The sequence below is a fragment of the Lithobates pipiens genome, unplaced genomic scaffold, assembly GCF_037356315.1.
Source record: "Lithobates pipiens isolate NorthernLeopardFrog02 unplaced genomic scaffold, aLitPip1_a1.2 Scaffold_8, whole genome shotgun sequence".
Taxonomy (NCBI): domain Eukaryota; kingdom Metazoa; phylum Chordata; class Amphibia; order Anura; family Ranidae; genus Lithobates; species Lithobates pipiens.
Window position 1 is genome coordinate 149,128,416 of NW_027507903.1, and position 14,003 is coordinate 149,142,418.

The following is a 14,003-nucleotide window of genomic DNA, read 5'->3' on the forward strand; positions in this document are numbered from 1 at the left end:
CAAAGGATTTGTGTGGCATTAGTATTGCCCAGAGTTCAGCTTTAAAATTTGTTATAAAGTTTGTTCTCAAGTGAGTTTGTTATGCAATTTTCTTGGTCAATGCAATTTAACATTCAAAAAAAAACCCCTACTTCAACAAAATATTGTAGTCAAATTCAGAAATTCCTTTTTTGTTTTGTATGTTGTGTAGAATTGTCTGTTAGAGTTTCCCAGAGAATGGAGAGAATATTGTCCATTTTAATTTCAATTTACGTGATTCAATCATGCGGGGAAGGCAGGTTATACAACCACAGGTTGCAGGAAATAAATTTGTACGATTCCCCCGTCAACACAGACAGTGCCGCGGGGGTGGACGGGGAAAGCTGCCCTTGTCAGGAGAAGGCAGTGATTATCCCTATCCCTATAGTAGCCGCTAGCAATAATCGCAACATGGTTGTACCCGAGTTGATTGATGGATGAACTTGGTTCATTCAGCCTGCTTTCTTAGCCCACCGGGAGAAGAAAATTGCAGATTCCCATCAGCATTGTCTGTGTTGATGGGGGAATTGTGCAAATTTCTTGCAGGAATGAAATTGACACCATGTATGGCCTACCTAAGGATAAGAATTGAGCATGAACTTCGATAAAAAGTTGACCTTTATCTTGTTTACTAGAGCTACATTTAGAACAATAATGCTTGCTGTTATGCTTCCTAATATGGTTATCAAAAGCCTGATGGAAAAGAATATCAAACAGAAAATTTGATCTGCACTTGAAGAAATGACGATAACACATACAGAATCACTTTAATTAATGCCGTTCTTTATTCTTTACATTTTGTAAAATAACATTTAAAACTTTGTAACCAAAATCATTTTTCTCTGTTCACGTAGTTGCTGTGAAAGTAGTACAGACACTAAGAAAAAATATATTTAAAAAAATTCTAGAGCGACGCAGGCCAAAAGCCAAATCAAATGTCAAACAAATCTTTGGCATTTCAGAGAATTCAACAATCATGAGCATAAGTAAAATAACTCGTACATCAGTGCATTTATGTTTTGTTTGCTATAAACAAAACTTGAGTTTTAGAAATTCAGTGTCTTATTCAGACAAAATTAAATGTTTTTTTTCCTTTTTTTTGAATAAATATCATTTGTCATTACCCTTCTCTATTCAGTTTCCATCACAGATCATTTAGTACAGAGATAGGTAATCTGGAAAGATCAAGCAACTTAGGAGCTGCAAGTCTCAGCATGCCAGGCCCAGCACTATAATACCTACAGACTGACTGTGGTTTACAGGTCATGGAGGGGATTTCATAATAGTCAAAGATATATACAAAACCACAAAATACAGGGGCACCTCGAAGACCATCAATTTTTAAGAAGTGGTGTTACAAGTCAAATCCAAACCTGCTCACCTAAAGGAGTTGCTGTGGCAATTCCATACAGTGCATCACAGGACAAAAGTATCTCTTTATTTTTAAACATACAGTATCTCACAAAAGCATGCCTTCCAACTTTTTGAGATGGAAACGAGGGACACCTATCAGCAAAAGTATGCAGGCACAGAACACACGCCCTGACACGCCCCCTTAAAGGAGAATTGTAGAAAAAAAACAAGATTGGTTAAACCCACAAGTGCTTTTTTACCACTACTATTCTTTATATTGGCTTTTGGAATTTACAAATGCAGCAGAATCAGATGAAAGGTTTAGCACTGGAAAATACTTTTTGATAGATCAAAAGTGCATTTTATATAAATCTATATAGATCAGACCAAAATGAGGGACAAATGAGGAGGAATGAGGGACAGAGGGACATTGCTCCAAATTGGGGACAGTCCCTCAAAATCAGGGACAATTGGGAGCTATGCTAAAGTGAGTACACCCCTCACATTTTTGTAAATATTTTATTATATATTTTCATGTGACAACACATTACACTTTGCTACAACGTAAAGTAGTGAGTGTACAGCTTATATAACAGTGTAAATTTGCTGTCCCCTCAAAATAACTCAACACAAAGCCATTAATGTCTAAACTACTGGCAACAAAAGTGAGTACACCCCTAAGTGAAAATGTCCAAATTGGGCCCAAAGTGTCAATATTTTGTGTGGCCACCATTATTTTCCAGCACTGCCTAGTTGACAGCCAATTTGAGAAAGAGAGATAATGCCCTTGAAGGAAAACTGTGATAGGATAATATAGATTATGCATGTATTTTACAAATGTTTGCTAAATAAACCCCTGTTTTTAACGTAAACCATTAAACAGGTTAATTTGGTTGGTAGCAGGCCGGCTGGCGAGTTGAACTGGAAATTTTCTTTGGTTTTGTTTTGCCAGTGCTAGTTGCCTGCTGTCATGATGATCCAGTGGCTTTAATACTTTGTGTTACTAATCTGAAATAAGTATGCATATCAGGGAAGTCAACAGAGGCGGCTTCCAAGTTTTCACTTATTCAACTAAGAAGAAAGGTGGATATGATGAGGGTATAAATTAGCACTGCTACTGTGTCAGGCATAAGGGATGGAGGCAGGCTCTGGTTGGTGTAGGAATCTGAGGTTTAAAAGAGAAAATGTAGCCCTAAGACCCCTTTCGCACGAAGAGCATGATCAGGTTCATCTGCAGTTTTTTAGATGGCCCTAAATGGATAGTCTATTTACCCCTATGGAACAGGTGGTGTAAACAGACTACAGTGTTCAATTACAGCCATTTATGTCTGGTCCGATCTGGTCCTCTAAAAAACAAAAAAAAGGGGGCCCCTTCTGTCCTGTGGGTTAGGGGGCAGTCAGGTGTAAACAGACAGGCAAGTCTATTCATTATGGCCACCCATAGAGCAGAGTAAACTTTGTCCATGTCTGCTCTGCAGAAACTGAGCAGGCAATGATCTGTCATCTGCCCTCTCTGCTTTAATCAGTGGACAGATCTCCTGCTGATCAAAAATCCACCCTTTGTGAAAGGGGCTATAGGTAGGCCATAGATTATGCAATTTTCTTTCCTTCAACCCTTGGTTGAAGCAAAGAAAATTTTGAATGCTAATATACAGTGAATTAACATGAAACTAACTATACTACTTATAAATTTACTCCATTTAAATTGTTTTCTTTCTCGCACTGCAAATTACAGAGTGAAAGCTGAAATCTCACAATTAACAACACTGTTTGATCATCGTGAACCCTTCTTATCACACCCAACAGTAGGCACTGTAAGGAGACTGCTATTACCTATCCTGTCCAGAAAAGATTTTTCTTTACACTATGTGCTGTACACCATGAGAATTTCCTATCTCTTTGCGTGTAGTACTAAACTTCACTATGGAGTTCTCCTTTGCAAATTAAAGTAATCTCAGACAAGCACAAAGCAGACTCTTCTTTGTGGTGTCTGTTGGCAGACAGCATTTTTAATTTAAAATATTCAAGGCGGAGGAAAAGTTCACTTTAATTAAGCCCCAGTTGTCTTGAACCTATATTCATCTTAAAGAACATATTAAAGATAACAAATGTAAAAGACTGTTAGTAATACAAACAATTTCCATAATCAATGCATCATCTGCAGGAACAATTTGAACAATGGTACATACATGGTAAAAGTACAATTTCATATAAAACTTTTTTGCATTAAGAATATATCTATGTGCTGATAAGAATGTACAACAAAACAATGTCAATGCCTCAAATGTAGATATAAGTTCTTCTATAATGGTTTTCCAAGGAACACTTTGTGCAAAGATGTCACAGTCATTTACCGTGACCCAGACTGCAAATATTGGTATGCTGTGCTATACCAGAAACATTGGTTGAGGTCCTCTTCTAATGCTTGTTAATTAGCTTTTTAGCACATATAAGCGGAATGATTGAAATACTGTTTGTTTTTTTTACACTTCATTTGTTATTAAATCCTTACCACAGTCAAAGGGATGAGGCAGAAGATAATCCTGATACACCCCATCAATCAGTTTTTCCGCATTATTCTTTGCAAACCAGCAGTCCACTTGGTGAAGGCCATTGTATAATCTCCTCTGCTTTCTGATTACAGGGACTGAGCGATTTCTAACCTTCAACATGTTAATGACATGTGAGCTTTGGTTTGTTGCATGATCATTGTTTGGCACCTGAGTGACCTTAACTTCATTATATAGGAACTGACCTATTTAAAAAAAATAGAAAAATATGTGAATTTACAGTCATTCTTCTAGTATCACTAGATATATAAGTGAAATACATACCCCTATTGGTAAAAAAAAAAATAGTTTTTGGGTACAGAACAACATTCAAATCCATTATAACCTATATATAGTTTGATCTGAAACAGTACATGAAATGATGTACCTCCATCCCTCATAAAACAATCCAACAATACATTAAAAGTGCCCATGGGACTTTATATTAGTTACAACACATCAACAGGATCAATGAATATAAAGATTTTTATTTAACAAAATATAGTTTATGTAGCCCTCTTGTACTAAACAGGGACTAATATGTCAAGTAGTTTTTGGCTGAGCTGGAGTTAGCTCAGACTGATTGTATTGTGGTCCATCAGTTTTTTTCTCTAAGTTTGTGATTTCTCACTGTCACCAGTAGATGTCCCTGGTATCACTGGTCATAGTATGAGATTTCACACAATCAAAACTAGTTTATGAATATTTATATTTTCTTCAGCCAATCTGATAGCAGGTTTATGCCAATGGTGCATGCTGGGAGAGGATATACATATTTGGGACAGGCCATGTGCTCTCTCTCTTGCCTCAGGCTGAGGCCTGAGAAGGTGATGCTGGATGGACCTCTGCTGTTCGGCTCAATAACCTGGTTTTGGGCCTAACGTGTGCTGAAGTGGTCCTGAAGCTGTTCTGCCTGGTCTGGAGGAAGCTATGCCAAGGAGGAAGCCACTTGCTGGAGAGAGCCAGGAAGAAGGCTGGTCTTTCAGAAGGGCCTGGCTGGTCTCTTAGAAGGGCCTGGTGACTCACTTGGAGGATGCACTGAAATTTCCTGGGTCGGACTAAAGGTTTTTCAGTGTTTCTCAGTCAGACTAAAGGTTCTGACACTGTGAAGCCGGACATTGATTTGGATCTGGAGAGTCTGTAAGTGATCTGCTATGGTATCTGGGACCCCTGACGCTTGCCTCCTTAACCGTTCTGCAATAAAACTTTAAAAAGACAAAAGTGACTGGCACCCAATGAACTCAGCCCTGGAGTGAAATGATAGCCTGCCTCTGAAGCTGCTATCCTATCTTTCCTTTGGGGTGTCAGAGGGGTGCTATGTTCGGATAGGACATGTCTCTATGAAAACAACAAGCTGATTTTGATATTTATATTGACATTCCACAAAATTACAGTTGGATACCAAAATAAAGCACATTATAAATCTCAACACATTTCATGCATATCAATTCACTTCATCAGGACTAGATGCTACTGACAGGGTATTTACACATTAGGAAACAAAATGTTGAAAATCTCGAAATTAATAAAATATTACACTAACTACAATCACAGTAATTCAGCTTTTTTTTTGTCCCAAGTAAAAATTATTTTATTAATATCAAATCTTTTTATTCATTTATCCTGTTGTATTTTACCTCATATAAGTGCTCTGGGCACTTTTAATGTATGGTTTAATACTCAAATCCCTTACGTCTGTGAGGTTCGGCAACTCTTCCTTCCCCACAAACTGGTAAATGCTATGAGCCTTATGCAATAACATGATTTTACCAAGAAAAATTATTTCCTCACAGGCACCAATCAGAATTAAGCTTTCAGGGCAGGTCTGATGCTGATTGGTCACTGAAGGAAAGGAAATTTACTATTCAGAATTAATATGTTGATACATAATGCCCAGTGCCATGTTGACCATCTGAAATTATCTTTCACTGTTCTGACCTTGATAAGTTGGCATTGGGTACTATGAGTTCTCATTCTCCTGATACATTGTTACTCTTTACTCTGTCTTTTTGACGTAAATGTGTGCCCATATACATTAGTTAAACAACTTAGCTGCTGATTAATGAAACTATACAAATTAAATCTGGCAGAAAAAGTCTGATACAATGTAGCAAGATCATCAATCAAGCTTACCTAAAAGTCCATGAGAATTTAGGGACAGTCCTTTGCTGTTAGAAATGTAAAATCCCAAGTGGTTTCTTTGAAAGGGAGCTGGATTCTTGTACTGATGCACCAGAATTACAAACGTAATAGTGCCGTAAATGGTAACAGTGACATTGGATTTAGCAGCAACAGAGACCAAAAGGTCATCACTCTTCACGGTGGCACTCTTGTCACATGCTAGAATGATCCGATCTTTGCTGTCCAGGATCACCTTGTTGGGAGTAATTTCTATATAAGTGCGCTTTGGTTTGTTGACGATTATAGTGATTTTGCTAAAGTAGGTTCGTTGTTTCTTATGTCCATGTGGAGGAGCTGGAGCACCGATCAGCTGCCCATTCACTGTCACACCTTGAAAATACAATAATACAATTTTTCAGTTTTTTTTTTTTTTTTATTTCGATGCAAGTAAACAAAGCTAGAAGCTGCCAGGGCTCAAGCCCACTTGGAACAGCCTTGTAATGCCAATTATCTTTCTCTGAAATAGAAGTACATTTACATACATAAAACATTTCATTTTAGAATTTTTTTTTTAGGTAATTCTGAAAATAGCAAAGACAAAAAAATTTACTGATCTCTTACCAGAGTATTTGTGGTCTGAAACCAGCCTTAGTACGTCTCCGGGTTCACCGTCAATATTGAAGCACACTGTCAACTTACTCAAGGGGAAGTCAACAACAAAATGTGGATCTCCATCCGCTTAAAGGATATAGAAATTTATAAGGGAGAATGTCAAATGACAAAATATAAAAGAAAAATTACAAATATGCTAAAAAAATGATATAACATAAGTTATTGCAACACAAGTCATTTTAGCTTAAGGTTAAACTTTAGCAAATATCATCCCAAATTTGCAAGTAGGAAAGTCTTTTAATTACAGAAGAGACTTGTAATGTCTCTTCTGCAATAACGGTTTAAAGTGATTGTAAAGTCTTGCTTTTTTTTTCTATAAAAATAACAAACATGCTATACTTTCCTGTCCTGTGAAGTGGATTAGCACAGAACAGCCCAGATCCTCCTCTTCTCGGGTCCCTCTTCTGTGCTTCTGACCCCTCCATCCAGTCAAGTGCCTCCACAGCAAACAGCTTGCTATGGGGGCACCCGAGCCGAGTCACAGCTTCTTGTGTCCATTCAGACACTGAACCGTGGCCTGGCCCAGTATCCCATCTCTCCTGATTGGCTAACTGACTTTGACTGACAACAACAGGAGCCAATGGTGCTGCTGCCGTGTCTCAGCCAATCAGGCGGGAGAGTCTCAGACAGCAGAGACACTAGTGGACATTGCTGGACAGAGAAGGAGTAAAGGTAAGTATTAGGGGAGCTTAGGAGGGCTGAGGAAGGCTGCTACACACAGAAAGATTTGTATCCTACTGCATAGAATGCAATAAGATAAAAAACCTTCTGACTTTACAACCACTTTAACTGTTGTGTACAAAGCTGATATCTATCAGGTGCTGGAATAAATGAACAGCCATGGACAAGAATCATGTCATCCTGGCCCAGTCATTCAAGGTGACCAAAGATCCTGAACCTGCAAGAAGAGTGGGTCTGCACGGTTGAGGGATATGGTGGATGTCACATGGTTGAAAGGGAAGGTTAATATATGTAGACTTCAGTGCTAGTTCAAAATGGTTATAATTCCTCACATTTACCCACTGAAGTGACTAGCTTCAAGTGATAGACAGAGATAAAACAAATCCTCCTACATAAAAATTGTACCCATTTACCTGCAGCCCTCTCCCTTCTACAAGAGTTCAAAGTGCACTGTTTACACAGCATTGCTGAGCTTCCAGAGGCCAGAAGCGGGGATCTGATGTCACACACTGTACATTATAAGAACAGAGAGCTGAGTGTAATCTGAGACTTGAGTAGAGGGAATGGACACACCCCTCTTCGCAGTCTTAAAGGGAAACATGCACATCTGAGACTGTCAATCACCTGCTGTGTGCTTGATGGGGTGTTGGGGCTGCCTCCTGGGATTTCAAGGTGTCAGGATAAATGATCAAAAGGGACTCATGTAGATAGCAGAAGGTGGAGAGAAAAGCTGGAAATCACACTAGGTGCTTTGAATTGAGGCAAGTGCACAATATAGAAGAATATGCTCTGTTCATTTTTCATTTCAGACAACCATGTGAAATTAAATGCACAGGAACTATATATATTTAATATGTAATTAATTTTGAAGGCAATGTATAGGGATCATATATTATTTTTATCTATTAAAAATAATTTTTTTAACATTACATATTAATATTTTATATTTACATTTATAGCCATCAGATAACATTTTTCATATGATGTGGCTACCCTTAAAGCATATAGTAACCCAAGAATAAAAATATCATATAATGCAGCTGTGGTGGCGCATTGGTTTTCTTTTTCAAGACTTTTTCCTTTATTTTCACCCTGGAACAGGAAATGTAAAAAAATGTGGTAACTTGGAATAGGGCATCCTAGGGGACCTATTATTTACTATTTGTGTGACTGGTCCACCACTATTACCAGAAGTCTCTACTGAGATACAGTACAAGTACAAAATTCCAGACTTCCTCAAAAGTGACAGTTTATTTTCGATAATACACTATCTAAAGCTAGTTCTCCCCTAAAAGGATGTAGATACTAAAGCTTTTCTTATTAGAGCACAGAAATTGCTCAGATGATTACTACCATCCAGAAATCATTTGGAAAAAAACACATGATGATACAAACAGAAATTTCATCAGAACAAAGAAAGGTTTTATATACAGGTCCTTCTCAAAAAATTAGCATATTGTGATAAAGTTCATTATTTTCTGTAATGTACTGATAAACATTAGACTTTCATATATTTTAGATTCATTACACACAACTGAAGTAGTTCAAGCCTTTTCTTGTTTTAATATTGATGATTTTGGCATACAGCTCATGAAAACCCAAAATTCCTATCTCAAAAAATTAGCATATTATGAAAAGGTTCTCTAAACAAGCTATTAACCTAATCATCTGAATCAACTAATTAACTCTAAACACCTGTAAAAGATTCCTGAGGCTTTTAAAAACTCCCAGCCTGGTTCATTACTCAAAACCGCAATCATGGGTAAGACTGCCGACCTGACTGCTGTCCAGAAGGCCATCATTGACACCCTCAAGCAAGAGGGTAAGACACAGAAAGAAATTTCTGAACGAATAGGCTGTTCCCAGAGTGCTGTATCAAGGCACCTCAGTGGGAAGTCTGTGGGAAGGAAAAAGTGTGGCAGAAAACGCTGCACAACGAGAAGAGGTGACCGGACCCTGAAGAAGATTGTGGAGAAGGACTGATTCCAGACCTTGGAGGACCTGCGGAAGCAGTGGACTGAGTCTGGAGTAGAAACATCCAGAGCCACCGTGAACAGGCGTGTGCAGGAAATGGGCTACAGGTGCCGCATTCCCCAGGTCAAGCCACTTTTGAACCAGAAACAGCGGCAGAAGCGCCTGACCTGGGCTACAGAGAAGCAGCACTGGACTGTTGCTCAGTGGTCCAAAGTACTTTTTTCGGATGAAAGCAAATTTTGCATGTCATTCGGAAATCAAGTTGCCAGAGTCTGGAGGAAGACTGGGGAGAGGGAAATGCCAAAATGCCTGAGGTCCAGTGTCAAGTACCCACAGTCAGTGATGGTCTGGGGTGCCATGTCAGCTGCTGGTGTTGGTCCTCTGTGTTTAATCAAGGGCAGGGTCAATGCAGCTAGCTATCAGGAGATTTTGGAGCACTTCATGCTTCCATCTGCTGAAAATCTTTATGGAGATGAAGATTTCATTTTTCAGCACGACCTGGCACCTGCTCACAGTGCCAAAACCACTGGTAAATGGTTTACTGACCATGGTATTACTGTGCTCAATTGGCCTGCCAACTCTCCTGACCTGAACCCCATAGAGAATCTGTGGGATATTGGGAAGAGAAAGTTGAGAGACGCAAGACCCAACACTCTGGATGAGCTTAAGGCCGCTATCGAAGCATCCTGGGCCTCCATAACACCTCAGCAGTGCCACAGGCTGGTTGGCTCCATGCCACGCCGCATTGAAGCAGTCATTTCTGCAAAAGGATTCCCGACCAAGTATTGAGTGCATAACTGAACATAATTATTTGAAGGTTGACTTTTTTTGTATTAAAAACACTTTTCTTTTATTGGTCGGATGAAATATGCAAATTTTTTGAGATAGGATTTTTGGGTTTTCAGGAGCTGTATGCCAAAATCATCAATATTAAAACAAGAAAAGGCTTGAACTACTTCAGTTGTGTGTAATGAATCTAAAATATATGAAAGTCTAATGTTTATCAGTACATTACAGAAAATAATGAACTTTATCACAATATGCAAATTTTTTGAGAAGGACCTGTATATATATATATATATATTCACCTGTAGGAGTTTTTAAATATTAAATGTACTCAGTTACTACAGAAAGTTTGAATTGCTGTATTTCTAAACACTTCATTCTATGGTGACAAATCCATGTAATCCCAGATGAATAGCAGATAGTAGTACCTCACAGTGAGCACCAACACCCTCAGCACACTTGTAGTTATGCCCTAGCCAGTACAAAATAGTGACTGCAACTACACCTGGCATCAGTAAAGCAGGGAATGTTGTCTTTATTCTGCTTCCCAACTCATGGCTTTAAACAACTAGGCCTAATCAGGCTGAAACGCATCAGTGAGACATGGATAAGAAGCAGGGATAGTAGTTGAAGCCTGCATGCTTACTAGGAGATATGATTGATCAGTTTGAAGTGAAGTATTTGATTTAATATTGCAGTAGGAATAGAAAGAACTTAGAAATGTGTGTACTTTGTCTTGTAGAGGACAGAAATGTAAACTAAAATAAAAAATTCCAATGATGGATCTTCTTTAAGCCATTTTAAGGTCAAGTCTGAATGAGTTCTACACATCCTTAGTGCAGCCCTCAAAATTTTCACCCGCCTGCTCGCATTTGGCGAGTGGAAATAAGCTGAGGGCGAGTGTGGACAGGGCTGGTGGCAAAGTCTGAATTCCCAGCCACTTGCTGTGGATTCCATACCTGCTAACTGTCCCACCTTTTTGCAAGGCATCCCGCATCAACTGTGCTATGTCCTGGGAATAAGCGCCACCGCGCACTTTGCAGTACAGGCTGCTTACTATATAGCAAGCCCCCCCCCTCCCCCCCGCCATGCACTGTCACACCTTGAAAGCCGATTGCACAACACTATACCCATATGAGATTTTTATAATTTTTTTAGACTGATAGAGCTTTCTTTTCAGGGTATTTAATCACTACTGGATTTCTTTATTTTTTGCTAATCAAATAAAAAACATTTTGATAAAAAAAAAGTTTAGAAAATAAGTAAATTTTCTGCACTGATGGGCACTTATAGGCACTGATGAGGTGGAGCTGATGAAGAGGCACTGATAGGTGGCACTGATGAGCATTGATAGGTGGTACTAATGGACACTCATAGGCAGCGTTGATTGGCACTGATGGGGTTGCACTGATGATCAGTGCCCTGATGATCAGTGTAAAGGTGTGCTGTCAGAATTGCCAATTACCAAAGAATCCTTTCTTCATGCTGTGATAGCGAGTGAGAAAAAGGAATGCCGATAATCTCCAAGATGCTTTATATGTGATCAGCTGTGACTTGACACAGCTGATCACATGGTAAAAGGCTGCTGTGATTGGCCCTTTTACCGAGATCTGTGATCAGCTGTGTCTGAAGGAAACATCAATCACAATGTGCGCCAGATGCACGCCCCAGGGGGTGCAGGGGGGCATGCTTCTGAGAGGACATCCATGAACGCCCTCCCAGAACAAGAGAGCTGTGATCGTCTTTTGGCTATAGCACGCTCCTGAAAAAACCTTATAAATACTTATATTTTCTTATTTTTAATTAGTGATCATATAACCTCTGTTCTCAGCTGCATAAGGGGCTTGTAGAGGTGGGGGTGGAGAAACTGCAGTACACATATCTTCTCAGTGGATGGCTGTGCAGCACAAGTCTGGCTGTTAGAGGACAGGCACAGTCAGAAAACTGACCACACTCAGTTTTCTGCCTGCCTGTGCTCTCATTTTGAAATACGAAAGCAGTGGGACTGGCAGAATCATCAGGTATTTCACACAAAGGAAAGTACAAGGTACAACAGACACATATCAGGAATATGAAATGTTGGGGGGTAACATAATTGGATTGTTCATCCAAACCATGTGAGGCCACAAAGTTTTTAGATATGAAAAGTTCCTTATAGATTACCTGAAGTTTTAGACATCTGTGTTTTTTGTTTGCCTATCTGCTGGGATGGAGGTTCTGGTAAAAAAAAAGAAATTGTTAGATACCTGTTTCATTAAAGGGGTTGTAAACCATTGTTTTAAAGAAAAATGTTATACTTACCTCCACTGTGCAGTTTGTTTTGCACAGAGTGGCCCTGATCATCCTCTTCTGGGGTCCCTCAGTGGTGCTGGTGGCTCCTCCCCGCATCGAGTGTCCATGTTGGAGAAGCGCTCTCCTCGGTGGACACCCCTTGTGGACACGCTCCCGAGTCCTGCATCTGTGTCCATTCACACAGAATGCAGGACTCGGCCCTGGCGCCGCATCATTGGATTTGATTGAAAGCAGTGGGAGCCAATGGCTGCACTGCTATCAATCTATCCAATCAGGACAGGAGTCACCAGGTAGAGCTTGTTCCCAGCTGGAGAAGGATCAGAGTCAGGTAAGTAATACAGGGGCTTGTATAGAATGCATTAAGGTGAAAAGCCATGAGTGTTTACAACCCCTTTAAAACTCCTAAAAACAACAGTTGAGAGTGTCAGGCTTCCTTTACACATTTCCGTTGATAATACACACTGAGCTTGTACCGTTAGCAAAGCTGTAATAGACCTCATTGGCTTGACTTCAAATATTTAAAAAAAAATTGAAAGCCTTATCGCCTTTTTTATCAACCTTCAAATTTGTACATGACACAATTTCTGCTTTAAGTAAAGACGCAATTAATGCAGTTATGTATTTATTAAAAATAGTGTAGGTCCATGAATCTGTCTGATACCAAACTCCTCTAATCACCTGGGCAGCAGCACTCAAAATGACAGAGAGAGGGGCAGCCCTCTGTGCCAAGCTGGATTTGCAGCACGGACATCTGCTGACAAGGAAAATGCTGACTGGAGGTGAGAGATGACCTCCCTAGTCTACTGCTGTAGCTATGTCCCTGTCGAATCACAAGCTAGTGCCAAGGAATTGACCATGCTTTATTTCTGAACTACAGTAGATAAAATCGAGATCACCTACCTATCCACCTGTTCAGACTGGCAAGTCCGTGTAAATCTCAGGGCTGGCTGGATAAATTACAAATCAACAGGTACCTCAGTTCTAATATATGCATTTCAAATGAGAATTTACCAGTTTGCCTGGAAGCCTTACCAAGTATGATAAGTAGGCAAGGGGTTCTTCTTATCTTTGGCATTGGCATCTGCCATTGTAAAACTCATTATAATGGGCTGAAGTAGCATATGTGAGGTTAAAGCCTTGATCCAAGTAAATAGTGCCTCGTAACGTTCTACTTAAAACAGACCTTCAGTCATTTTTTTAGCTTTCCATCTATTAAATCTTCTGCCCTTGTTGTTTTAACTTTGGATAGTCTGCCAGTAAATACATTAAACAGCCTGTTTCTTGTCTGGTCATTAGCCTAGGCTTATGATATCATGCACAGCTGTCTCTCTCACTCTCGTGAGAGTTTGCAAGGAAAGGGAGGTGGGATGAGATAAGATAAGAGGGCCAATGAGAGCTGCAGAGCTGGAGGTATGCCCCTGTGTGTCTGTGTAAATCCAGGAAGTGGACAGGCAGCAGTTTCAGTTGCCCACAGTTAAAATGGCTGCAGCCAGACTCAGTGGAGGGAGATTTCTGCAGCATATTTGGCAAGTACAGAATCAAAGTATATATAAAATA

At 39.6% G+C, this 14,003-nt stretch overlaps 1 protein-coding gene across 1 annotated transcript in view; it reads right to left on the reverse strand.

The window, feature by feature from the left end:
* Positions 1-780: 780 nt before the first annotated feature.
* Positions 781-14,003, reverse strand: part of ITIH5 (inter-alpha-trypsin inhibitor heavy chain 5) — a 119,334-nt gene continuing 106,111 nt past the window's right edge. Inside the window, exons 11-14 of the mRNA XM_077470637.1 lie at positions 12,318-12,371; positions 6,663-6,779; positions 6,054-6,431; positions 781-4,126 (exon numbers count right to left, since the gene is read on the reverse strand). Coding sequence (XP_077326763.1) covers positions 3,855-4,126; positions 6,054-6,431; positions 6,663-6,779; positions 12,318-12,371 — 821 coding nt within the window. The 3' untranslated portion in view covers positions 781-3,854. The remainder of the gene's footprint in view (positions 4,127-6,053; positions 6,432-6,662; positions 6,780-12,317; positions 12,372-14,003) is intronic.